General features: G+C 53.1%; 1 protein-coding gene across 7 annotated transcripts in view; it reads right to left on the bottom strand.

The window, feature by feature from the left end:
- LOC133141669 (probable E3 ubiquitin-protein ligase HERC1) overlaps positions 1 to 12,500 on the bottom strand; it is a 93,474-nt gene that overhangs the window by 15,450 nt on the left and 65,524 nt on the right. For 5 of the 7 annotated variants that reach the window (XM_061262260.1, XM_061262266.1, XM_061262261.1 and 2 more), the window contains exons 45-61: positions 11,798 to 12,006; positions 9,542 to 9,810; positions 8,670 to 8,746; positions 8,029 to 8,226; positions 7,408 to 7,582; positions 6,353 to 6,587; positions 5,832 to 6,021; positions 5,206 to 5,465; positions 4,294 to 4,433; positions 4,069 to 4,193; positions 3,036 to 3,251; positions 2,725 to 2,852; positions 2,424 to 2,623; positions 2,171 to 2,285; positions 1,572 to 1,703; positions 1,280 to 1,381; positions 313 to 486 (exon numbers count right to left, since the gene is read on the bottom strand). In XM_061262260.1, the coding sequence (XP_061118244.1) occupies positions 313 to 486; positions 1,280 to 1,381; positions 1,572 to 1,703; positions 2,171 to 2,285; positions 2,424 to 2,623; positions 2,725 to 2,852; positions 3,036 to 3,251; positions 4,069 to 4,193; positions 4,294 to 4,433; positions 5,206 to 5,465; positions 5,832 to 6,021; positions 6,353 to 6,587; positions 7,408 to 7,582; positions 8,029 to 8,226; positions 8,670 to 8,746; positions 9,542 to 9,810; positions 11,798 to 12,006 (2,945 nt within the window). The remainder of the gene's footprint in view (positions 1 to 312; positions 487 to 1,279; positions 1,382 to 1,571; positions 1,704 to 2,170; positions 2,286 to 2,423; positions 2,624 to 2,724; positions 2,853 to 3,035; positions 3,252 to 4,068; positions 4,194 to 4,293; positions 4,434 to 5,205; positions 5,466 to 5,831; positions 6,022 to 6,352; positions 6,588 to 7,407; positions 7,583 to 8,028; positions 8,227 to 8,669; positions 8,747 to 9,541; positions 9,811 to 11,797; positions 12,007 to 12,500) is intronic. The other 2 variants (XM_061262265.1, XM_061262267.1) reach the window with 2 other exon arrangements.

Genomic DNA, 12,500 nt, shown 5'->3' with positions numbered 1-12,500 from the left:
GCGGCGTGTAGCCAAGTGGTTTAGGTGCACGACTGGGACCCGGGAGGTTGGTGGTTCAAGCCACAGTGTGATCCGTGCAGCTGTTGGGCCCTCGAGCAAGGCCCTTAACTGGGAGCAATTGTTAACCCTGCATTCCTCCAGGGGGATTGACCCTGCTTTGTCTAATCAACCATAAGTGACTTTGGATAAAAGCGTTGGATAAATAACTGTAACATAATGTAATGCACTGTAATGTAACCTCATATCACACAGGCGATCGCTCTTCCTGGTCAGTGTTCTTCACTAAATGAACCGCGCGGTCGTCACGGTCACCTTCTCGTAGGTGTACTGCTCCTGGAGGAGGTGGGGAAGCCTCTCCAGGAACACGGCCATGCAGGGGGCCTTGTTGAGTCCCACGATGCCCTGGGCCCGCAGGACCGAGCGGCAGGAGGCCAGGACGTGGTTCTGGGAGATCCAGTCTGAGGAGCAGCGCAGCAGGAGCACGTCCTGGAGGGGAGAGACACAGAGCGGAGAGTCTCTCTCTCTCTCTCTTCCGTCTGCCGCGGGGATCCAGCGACAGACCCACATCTCCCTGATGCCGTCTGACACTTTCCTGACAGCTCTTTTATCAGAGCCTGCACTTCACTTTTATAGGATTACTGTCAAAACATTCAACGGCAAATACAAAGGCAAAGGCAAAGGCAAAGGCAAAGGCAATGCGGGGTGAGATTCTCAATTGTCAGACAACTGTCAGGCTAATTCAATGGTAAAAACCCTGTATTCGTAGTTGTTTTAACAAAGACAGCAACAGAGCGCAAATTTTGCATCATCACCTTCATCTTAAATAGGCAGACTATCCCGTATTCCCTAATATCGACCCTACATGTCAAACCAAACACCTCTTCTGTTGAAACCCAGTACAACAAGATTTCAAAATTTGCATTAATTAAATTAAATGTACATTGATTAGTTTGTGCAGATATATTAACTCCAATGTGCACATAAATCATAAACAAACCAATGGAACCACTTCAGGTTTTAAACTCAACAGAGAAATTTGAACATGTCAAGTAAAGCAGAAGCTACTATTTCAGAAGTAATTGTTAACGGTTTAGATTAATAATACAGGGAACCAATTTCCCTTTTCTCCTCTATCTACAGATGTGTCTTGCTCTCTGTACGAGCGGGGAAAAAAAAACATTTACGCCCCCCAATCGGATCATGTAGCTATCATCTTTAGCACTTTTCATCATCAAGGCTACACAATTAGGTCAAACAAATGAACCAACATATAGCCTACCTTAGACCTTCCAGAGCAGGCAGCGACCCCCACATTAGGGATCCAAGTGGTACTGACCACTGAGCCCATACCCGTCATCACAGTCTGCAGGACTGATCCATCCTAAAAGAGGGGAGGAGTCACGGTGACATGGCAACCAACCCAATCCAGATACATAGCCATGAACAGGCTGGTTTAAAAGAGCAAATACACAGAGCGACTGGTATTTTGGCTTGCTTCTGCTTCCCTGAAAGGCCATTTTGAGAGCGTCAGAGACGGTACAGTACAGATGGGGTTGGGGGGGTGTACTCACCCGCAGCGACCAGATGTTGAGGAGCCCCCCGATCCCCCCGGACAGCAGGGCCAGGCCGCTGGGACAGAAGGACAGCGTCTTCACCGCGGTGATGTGGCCGTTCAGTCTGAAGATGCATTTGGCAACGCCACGCTGTGAGGACAGGGGAAACATGCAGAGTTACACACAGCCACAGGCAGTGCCAGCCCTCGCTGAAGGGCCCTGCTCAGCGTCTAGAAACAACAGGCCCTAACTGTGCACCTCAGGGGTGGCCAAACGTATACGGAGAGGTGAAAATGCAACACCATCAGCGATACAGGATATATTCACGTTAAACACCACAATATGCAAAATAGAGATTTGTCAGGATTGGAAAAAAATATATTATACAGCTGCTTTTTTACTGTTCACTGAACCTACATCCACCCAATTCAAGGCATTATAAGGAGTAAATATGAAAAGTTGCACGATATAACTGATATGACTTAGTATACTCATAAATAGAGATAATGTCTATAATTGATTAAATTATTAATCACAATAATACTAAGTCAAGTATTACATAGGTACATAGGCAAATGTTATATAATGAAATGTAGTGCAGTCCCAGAATAAAATACCTTCACGTCACTAATCTTCTCTTGGGTGGGAGAACTGTTGAGGAAGTTTGGCACCGACACAGTGCTGCCCCCTTGTGGCACGGTCCAGACGCACAGCATGCCGTTTTGGCAGCCTCTGAGGGCGGGAAGATCACGCGGTCAAAAACCACACCGTTTCAACACCCCAGGGAAAGACTTACGCTCATCACCCATTCAGAACGACGAGCAAGCACCCCCCAAAAAACGCCTGTGGCCCCCCCCGGGCCGTACTCACACAGCCAGCATGAGGCGGGGGTCGGGCCCCCGGCCGGGCAGGGGACACCACTCGGCGGTGTTGACGGTCCCCGTGTGGAAGAGCGAGTACAGGGCCAGCCAGGCGCTGCCCGCCCGGCCCCACACCTTCACCACGTCCGAACGGCCCATGGAGAGCAGGAGGTGCCCCGTGGGGTCCCACTTCAGACCGCTCACGCTGTCCTGGGGCACAGGGAGGGAGGGAGAGGGGGGGGGGGTTAGTGCTCCGTGTGGGGGAGGTGAGCGTCGCACGACGACAGAGGCACCGGGGCTTTTTCTCTCACCGGGAACGCAGAGAGGACCAGCGGCTGCTCCGTCTCGTAGTATTCGGCGGTGGCCAGGAGGATCTTGCCGTCGGGGTAGCCCACGGCGAAGGGTTTGTCCAGACTGTGCCAGGCGATGCACTGGGGAGCTGCAAGAGACACGCGCGCCAGATGAGCCAAAATGGCTGCCGTAAGATAAAGCTCATCCCTTCATTCATTAGTCAAGTAAATGTTGAAACAAGAAACAGGCCTCAAAGTGGCAGAGACCAAACAATATGACATTTTATCCTGATCTGAAATGGAAATAAAAACAGGGAGGCAGCAGGACTCACACTCTTTCCTCTGGCAGTGCGTCAGCTCGGTGCTCTCCACGTGAAGCGCGTCTGTGACCTCCAGCCAGCAGAGGGAGCCGTCCAGCCGGCCCACCAGCAGGCTCTCTGCGGTGCCGGCCTGGCTGGCGGCGCCCTGCCTGGCGCAGGGGGAGGACTTCTGCACCCACGAGAGGGCCGTCACCCACGAGGGCTGGCTTTCCACGTGACTCAGCGACCCTAGAAAGCAACGCACACTAACACATTAACAAAGTCCCCTGAAGAAATGAACGGGGCCTTTCCATCCAAGTATTCTGTGCTGTATGCCAGAGAGCTAGGCCTTCCCAACCCTGTTCCTGGAAATCTACCATCCTGTAATTTTTCCACTCCAACCTGAACAAAGCACACCTCACATAACAGCTAGAGAGAGCTCGTTGAGCTGCTAATTAGTAGAATCAGGCGTGCCAAATTAGAGTAGAAATGGAAACCTAGAGGACGGTAGATCTCCAGGAGCAGGGCTGGGAAGCACCGTCGTACACTGTTGTTCTTTGCCGTAAAGCGCGGGACGGGGCCAGCTCCTGGGCTGAGGGGAGCAGGCCGTAAGGGGGTGACGGGGCCAGCTCCCGGGCTGAGGGGAGCAGGCCGTAAGGGGGTGACGGGGCCAGCTCCCGGGCTGAGGGGAGCAGGCCGTAAGGGGGTGACGGGGCCAGCTCCCGGGCTGAGGGGAGCAGGCCGTAAGCGCGTGAAGGGGCCAGCTCCCGGGCTGAGGGGAGCTGGGGCCAGCTCCCGGGCTGAGGGGAAGCGTGTGACGGGGCCAGCTCCCGGGCTGAGGGGAGCAGGCTGTAAGGGGGTGACGGGGCCAGCTCCCGGGCTGAGGGGAAGCGCGTGACGGGGCCAGCTCCCGGGCTGAGGGGAAGCGCGTGACGGGGCCAGCTCCCGGGCTGAGGGGAGCAGGCCGTAAGGCGCGTGACAGGGCCAGCTCCCGGGCTGAGGGGAGCAGCCTGCTCGCCCTGGCAGGCCTGCGCGAGGGGCCCGGGGAGACGGCGCGCTGGCTCACCGCTGACGCTCCAAATGTTGATGAGCTTGTTCTGGAAAGCGGCCAGGAAGCTCCCACCTGCGCTCCAGCCGACCGAGGACACCCACTGCACCCCCACCGCGCTCTCAGAGCTGGGCCTGTCCTCGCTGCAGGGGGGGAGGAGGGGGGAACACAGCGCTGTTTACGCCGGGCAGAGGGAGAGCACACGCACAGATGTCCGTAGCAGGTGCCCGGCGCGGTGCGTACCTCGAGGCGTACCTCGGGCAGCAGGTGTGTGTGCTCTGCAGGTCCGCCGCGGTCTGGGAGACGTCCCACAGGCGCACGGTGCCGTCCTGGGAGCCGGTGGCCAGGAGGCCCCTCTCGCTGTTCCAGCAGCAGCTCGTCACCTGCGGAGACAGAGCGGGAGGAGCCTGTGACGCTACACCTGCGCTCAGCTCAGCGCAGCCGCGCAGGGACAGAGGCGCGACGCACGCACCTGAGCAACCGCACGAATAAAGGGGAGGTATACCTAAAGGGGGAATTAATGAGCTAGTGATGTGATGTCAGGGTAAGGGTTAGCATTAGCATTAGGGTTTACCCTGTTCTGGTGTCCCTCCAGAGTCTTCAAGGGGTACTTGCGCAGATCACCGGGTTTGGGTTAGCATTAGGGTTAGTGTTGTTAGCATTAGCGTTAGGATAAGGGTTAGCGTTAGCCTTAGGGTTAAAATTAGGGTTAGTGTTACCATAATGGTTAGCGCTGGTGTTCGCATTAGGGTTAACATTCTGGTTATCATTAGCATAAGGCTTAGCGTTAGGGTTTACCCTGTTCTGGTGCCTCAAGGGGTACTTGTGCAGATCACCGGTTTGGGGTAGGCATTAGGGTTAGTGATGTTAGCATTACCGTTAGCATAAGGTTTAGCGTTAGCCGTGGCATTATGGTCAGTGTTGTTAGCATTAGCGTTAGCATAATGGTTAGCGTAAGCCTTAGGGTTAATATTAGGGTTATCGTTAGCATAAGGGTTAGTGTTGTTAGCATTACTGTTAGCATAAGGTTTAGCGTTAGCCTTGGAATTAGGGTTAGTGTTGTTAGCATTAGCGTTAGCATAATGGTTAGCGTAAGCCTTAGGGTTAATATTAGGGTTATCGTTAGCATAAGGGTTATTAGCATTAGGGTCTTACCCTGTTCTGGTGTCCCTCCAGCTTCTTGACGGCGCACTTGCGCAGGTCCCCGGCCATGTCGCTGTAGGTCTGCGGCCGGGCGGGGTTCTCCCTCTCGGACGCCGCCAGGGCCTGGACCAGCTGCTGCGCGGCCCACTGCCGGTGGCTGCTGGACAGTCTGGCGGACAGGCAGCAGGCGGCCAGCGCGTTGGCCAGCTCCAGAGGCCCCACCCTCGCCCCCACCTGGGCGGGCGGACCGGCAGTCCCCGGGCTGGTATTGTCTGCGATACAACACCACGTATGAAGACGGGACGCATTTACTCCACTAGACATGGTAAAGATGCTACGAACGGCAGTGACAAAATCATATTATCTCTCATGAGCTCTCAATTCACCTCGAGTGACGATGATGAGGCATTTTTCACCAAACAACAAAAAAGGGGGCCCCTCTACTGTAGACCCACAGCAAAAGAAACCTGTTAAACTACATTTTCCCTGGACTGCGCTGATCTAATAAGTTCTCCTTGAGACTGCCAACCATTTCCTGCAAGCCGGAGTCGTACTACTGCCACCCAGGACATCCAGGAAGAGGAAGGCTAAGGCTAACGCTAACGCTAACGATAGCGGCGCGCTGGGGAGGGGCTCACCCTTCGCCTCGGGCTCAGGCCTCTCCTGGCTGTAGCGGTAGCGGATGCCCTTCTCGGTCAGCAGGGACACCAGGCTCTGGGTCACCAGGAAGGTGGGGGGGGTGAGGGGCTTGGGCTCCTCCCGGGAGGCCTTCCCGGGCGCGCTCAGACGGGCACCGACGCTCATGCCTGTGGCCGCCGCCATCAGGTCCTGCCGCCATGGAAACAGAGCGGTGAGGAAGTGCAGTTTACCTCCGTATGTGCACAGTACACATTCTTACATCAGCAGTGGTCTTCAAATGTATTCATATCATATGATTTAGTGGAAAGCTAAGAACTTAAATGTAAAGATATACCATTGTTTTTGGGAAAAATGTAGTTATTATTCAATACTTTACTAAGTTAATCTGTTAACATAGTATGTCAACATCGTGTTAGTAACTGTTATTAGCGCATCTGTGATTACCAGATATGCGGACATTATTTTCTCCTGCTGTTGTAAACAAGCACGTTTAAAATGGCAGTCATTAAAAGGGCGTCACCTGAGTGCAGATGTCCACCAGCTCGCGGTAGGAGGTGGGGCTGTTGGACACGAGGGAGCCGATGGCAGAGCTGAGGAAGGAGAGGAAGGCGGAGCTGGAGCCCTGCCCGCAGCCCAGGTGGTCCATGGCGGTGTGGACCCTCCCGGACGCCGCCAGGCCCATCAGACGCACCAGGATGCGGATGTTCGCCAGGCCCAGAGCCTCCAGGCCGCTGGACTGGCTGCACACAGAGGCGCTACGGAGAAACACACAGCCATCAGCACAGGGCGGCCTGTAGCGTGGTGGTTAAGGTAAAGGACTGGGACACACAAGGTCGGCGGTTCTAATCCCGGTGTAGCCACAGTAAGATCCGCACAGCCGTTGGGCCCTTGAGCAGGGCCCTTAACCCAGCATTGCTCCAGGGGAGGATTGTCCCCTGCTTAGTCTAATCAACTGTACGTCGCTCTGGATAAGAGCCAATAATGTAATGTAATGTAACATGCACTCGGACACCACTTTATTAAACCAGCTCGCGAATGTACACCAGCTCGCTAATGCAAATATGTAATGAGCCAATCACGTGGCAGCAACTCAACGCATAAAAGCATGCAGACATGGTCAGGTGGTTCAGTTAGCGTTGTGGAAGAAATTTTACTTTGACCATGGAATGATTGTTGGTGTCACATGAGGTGGTTTGAGTGTGTCAGAAATTACTGATACCGCTGGGATTTTCAGACACAACAGTCTCTAGAGTTTACAGAGAATGGTGCAAAAAACTAAAAACAACATCCAGTGAGCAGCAGTTCTATGGGTGAGAAAAGAATTCCCAGACTAGTTAAAGCTGACAGGAAGGCGACAGTAACTCAAATACTCAAATTACATCGGTGGTTAGCAGAAGACCATCTCTGAACCCACAAAACGTGGAACCTTGAAGCGGATGGGCCACAGCAGCAGAAGACCAATAAGTCTAAACATGAGTCTAAGACACACCTGATAAAGTGTTCACTGAGGGTAAAAGCCTGTGTTGGTGTCTGCACACACCCAGCTGGCAGCGCAGCGTTCGGGGGCAGGGGTACCTGGAGGAGGTCTGGGACAGGGCCTTCATCACCACGCTGTAGGCCAGCAGGATCTGCGTGGTGGTGGTCACGCGCCTGAGGGCCAGGAGCCGGTCGTGCGGGTCCCTCAGGGCGGCCGCCTGCTCCCCCAGGCTCAGGGGCGCGGACGGGGCCTTCGGCTCCAGCGGCCCCTCCCCTGCAGGAGCCCGGAGAGAACAGCCCCCCGTGAGGTCACTCCTCATCGACCCGTCACGGACAGACGTAGCACACGTCAAGGTCGCCTAGTGGCTAGGTCGCTTGACTGGGCCACGGAAAGGCTGGTGGATAAAGCCCTAGGGTAGCCACAGCTGTTGGGCCCTTGAGCAAGGCCCTTAACACCATATTGTTCAAGGAGGATTAGCCCCCGCTTAGTCTAATCAACTGCAAGTTGCTTTGCATGAAAGTGTCAGCTAAACAAATCTAATGTAATGTCATGCTTTTTTTTTTTGTCAACCATTTCTTAAAGTCAGTTCAAAAAGGCGACAGTACCTGACATAATGTGTACGTATCAGAAGTGACCACACATAAAAACCAGAGGAGAAGCAGAAGGCTGTCATTGTTATGGAGCTGGTCTCGTCGACTCGCCTCGGCTGCTGCGATTACCTCTGAACATGGCGGCCTTGTCGCTGCCGATGGAGTTAGCCACCAGCGCCCCCAGCGGATCGTGCTCAGTGAACAGGATGGGGTCGGGCACCAGCTTCTTCTCAGAGAGACCCAGAGGCCTCTGCAACACCCCGAAATCCTCCTGTCCCGTCAGCCGGTCCGCCTCGCTGTCATCCCGGGAGCACAGGTCCCACTCGTCTGAGCGCACAAGAGCAGAGAGCCCTTTAACACGCATCTATCACAATACAAAGCCTCTAATACGCATCTATCACAATACGAAGCCTTGAATACGCATTTATCATGATACAGTACACAGTTATCATGATATGAAGACTAATGCAGTACACGTTTATCATGATATGAAGACTAATGCAGTACACGTTTATCATGATATGAAGGCTCTAATACACGTTTATCATGATATGAAGGCTCTAATACACGTATATCATGATATGAAGACTCTAATACACGTTTATTATGATATGAAGACTCTAATACACGCTCATCATGATACAAACGCTCTAACGTGCATTTATCATGATATGAAGGCTCTAATACACGTTTATCATGATACAAACGTGATTATGCATGACCAAGTGCATTTATCATGATACGAATGCAGGAAGTTCAACGAAACAAACCTTCCACATTACTCCTGCACGTACCATCAGAGGCACTTTCCAATCGTCCAATCAAATCAGAGGCCAGACTCTTCACCCTGGAAACAGACAAGGACGCTGAGCTCCAGATTCTGGATTGACAGTTCATTTTCATGAAAAACAAAACTATAAATCTGTATGTTTTCTCCAGCTTCAAATAAATAATTCTCTGAATATCATCTCGGAAATATGACTTTATCCCTGTTCTACAGAGCTATTCTACAGCCCGGGAGGGCAGGCTGGAATGAGTCAGCTTCACACCAATCCTCATTAATATGTACCCAGCAGGTGGTGAGGTAGGGTGTTGGCACTTGTGTCTAACTGTTTTTTTTTTCCTGCTGGTCTTGAGTAAGTTGGTGGCAAATTTTACACCTCAGATGTGAGAATGAGCGCGAATAAGTGAGAATGAGTGTTTTGGTTTTTCATCAAATGCCTCCCAGTTGCAAAATAATGAGAATTTAAGTTATTTTCCCTCACTAAAGTAAAATGCAGAAAAACATAAAAATGCACAAAATTAGAGTCGCATTATCCACTGTCGTGTTATGTACACAATCGGTTGACTGTAATAAAATGGAGAATATTTACATTACACCTGTAAATTACTGTACCCCATCTTAATTAACAGCTAATCCTAGGGCACAGTCCGACCCAATTACACTGTATGTTCAACTAATTAAACGTCAGCATTTTAAAGTAGATTTTTTTTATTTTATTATTTTTATTTTTTAATCGCAGACCGTCATCGACGCACGACGAGGACCCGATATTAATTTCTTCCCGTAAGCCAGGGAAGCAGCGGATTACTGGTGGTGCGGACAGACGGCGCAGATGGCGGGCGTGACGGCGGTAATCACCGGCCGTGTTTGGGGCCCAGGTCGCCCAGCTTGGCGGACAGGTACTTCTCGCGGCAGGGCCCGCACAGCAGGTAGTAGGGGCTGCCCGAGCCGCACTCGCCGCCGAACCAGCCGTCCACGTAGGCGCCGTTGCTGCGGTAACCGCGGCGGCCGGCGCCCTGGCCGCAGCCCGGGTGGTGGCGCTTCATGTGGCCGTTGAACTGCAGCGTGAGCGTGTCGCACAGCTCGCACTCCACCATCTCCTGGGGCTCCGGGTGCTCCTCCCCGCCCTGCCACAGAGCGCTCAGTCACACACAACGTCGCAATGCCGCTCCCTCACACACATACACCCTCACATGCACCACACGCCCGCTGTCACACACACCCTCACACACAACCTCACACACACCCGCCCTCACACACACCACACACCCGCCCTCACACACACACACCCTCACACACACCACACACCCGCCCTCACACACACACACCCTCACACACACCACACGCCCGCTGTCACACACACACCCTCACACACACCCGCCCTCACACACACCCGCCCTCACACACCACACCCTCACACACCACCACACACCACACACCCTCACACACACCACACGCCCGCTGTCACACACACACACTCACACACACCCGCCCTCACACACACCACACACCCTCACACACACCCGCCCTCACACACACCACCCGCCCTCACACACACCACACGCCCGCTGTCACACACACACACACACACACCCGCCCTCACACACACCACCCGCCCTCACACACACCCGCCCTCACACACACCACCCGCCCTCACACACACCACCCGCCCTCACACACACCACCCGCCCTCACACACACCCGCCCTCACACACACCACACGCCCGCTGTCACACACCCTCACACACACCCGCCCTCACACACACCACACGCCCTCACACACACCCGCCCTCACACACACCACACACCCTCACACACACCCGCCCTCACACACACCACACACCCTCACACACACCACACACCCTCAGTCACACACCCTCACACACACCCTCACACACACACCACACACCCTGTCACCCGCCCTCACACACACCCGCTCTCACACACACCCGCTCTCACACACTCGCTGTCACACACCCACACACCTACCACTAAGGAATGATGGACTTCATATGCATATGACTGATGTAGCCTATAATGTGGGGAAAAATACTATAATCCCCAACTTTTTATTCCCCATTTTATCTTCTCCTTGGCCCTAATATCCGCTCTGCAGTGCACACAGCCGAGGGCGAGCCTCTGAAACACACAGCCCCTCTGAAACACACAGCCCCTCTGAAACACACAGCCCCTCTGAAACACACAGCCCCTCTCAAACACACAGCCCCTCTGAAACACACAGCCCCTCTGAAACACACAGCCCCTCTGAAACACACAGCCCCTCTGAAACACACAGCCCCTCTGAAACACACAGCCCCTCTGAAACACACAGCCCCTCTGAAACACACAGCCCCTCTGAGACACACAGCCCCCCGGCTGCTCTGTCTAACCCCGTAACCCCTCAGCTGAGCTGCAGGTTCTGCCTGCAGACACATTACTCCCGCAGACCAGCCTCTATTGACCCCTGCCAACTCAGTCCCTTTTCCCTGTGTGAGGCTACAGGAAATGACCCGTCACCCCGCGGACACACAGTCCGGATTCGATCCGGACCACAAGGTGCCCAACAACCTGGGTGCGATAAACACGAGCTCCTCGACTGGACACCCAATTAGGGAGCTTAATCTTCCCCCAAAATATTTCTCTATTCTTTGTTAGAGTCTATATTCTTTGTTATAATGACAGTATCATGGAAATGATGAGGCTGAAACCTGACGGTGTCCCTGTACCAGGAGAACTCCATTTGCCGTAATGTAAACATGACACCTTTTGGCTACAAAGGAATATTTGCAATAAATAAATGCCTTGTAATGTAATGTAATAAATTCCAAGAAAAAAAAATCTATTTCTTTCTTTAGCCCCTGGCGAGATTTAGAGTGATATCTAGGGCACAGAGTTAATCTGACCAACATGACCATCTGGGCTGGCAATCTGAGTTTCAGAAGTTATCCAGTTATCCAAAGATAAAAACAGATCAACAGCTGACACGTTTCGGAAAAGGATTGCGACCCTAAATTGGTTTGCAGTCTGGATGTAGCGCACGTCGTACTTGATCCCCTTGACACTATCCGTGTCACTGTCTGCCATTTTGAATTTCGTGACGACGAGTCGCAGTACCTCCACCATCCACAGGGTGTCCCTCTCCGAGGTGATGAACTCGGGCGTGAGCACCTCCTCGTAGGACTCCTCGTGGTAGGGGTCGTCCATGTACCCCAGCTCGGACTCCTCCTCCGCCGCGAAGGGGTGCGTCTCCGCCTGCTCCGGCCAATCGGACACCCCCGGCTCCTGTCTGTAGATGGGCGGGATGGGATTGGGCGAGGGGGAGTCTGAAAGATGGAGCGAGACAAAGACACTCAAGCAGACAGAAGTTGCCATTTCGCCAGAGTAATTTGGCGGTAATTGATTTGTAACTTGGGGGCCAAAGTTTCCGAAAAACGGTGATGCAGAGAGCAACAGCGGTCACAGGAAATATTGGAACTTTCAGGATTCTCTCAACCATTCATTTCCATCATGTATTCACTCAAAAATACATTGTTTATACACGTTAAAACATTAATAGTAAAGTAACGTTATTGCAGAGAACAGCCTATGGCATGCTTTACCCCTAACTGCCACAAGGTGGACATGTTCAGTAAAAGTCAGCTCAGAAGAAAACCGCTCCTCACTGTCTGGCACGGGGAAAATAATGCCAGGAGCTCAGAGTGGTGAGTATGGACGTCACTGGCCAGGTCTGTGAAGCTGACGCACTAGTCTAACGCTCCCTGGTCTCTCAGAAGCAGTGAAGCTGAGCTTCTCTCTCCTGCTCCCTGGTCTCTCTGAA

The sequence above is a fragment of the Conger conger genome, chromosome 12 (assembly GCF_963514075.1).
Source record: "Conger conger chromosome 12, fConCon1.1, whole genome shotgun sequence".
Classification (NCBI taxonomy): domain Eukaryota; kingdom Metazoa; phylum Chordata; class Actinopteri; order Anguilliformes; family Congridae; genus Conger; species Conger conger.
The sequence above is the reverse complement of the archived record's forward strand: the minus strand, read 5'-3'. Positions and strand labels throughout refer to the sequence as shown.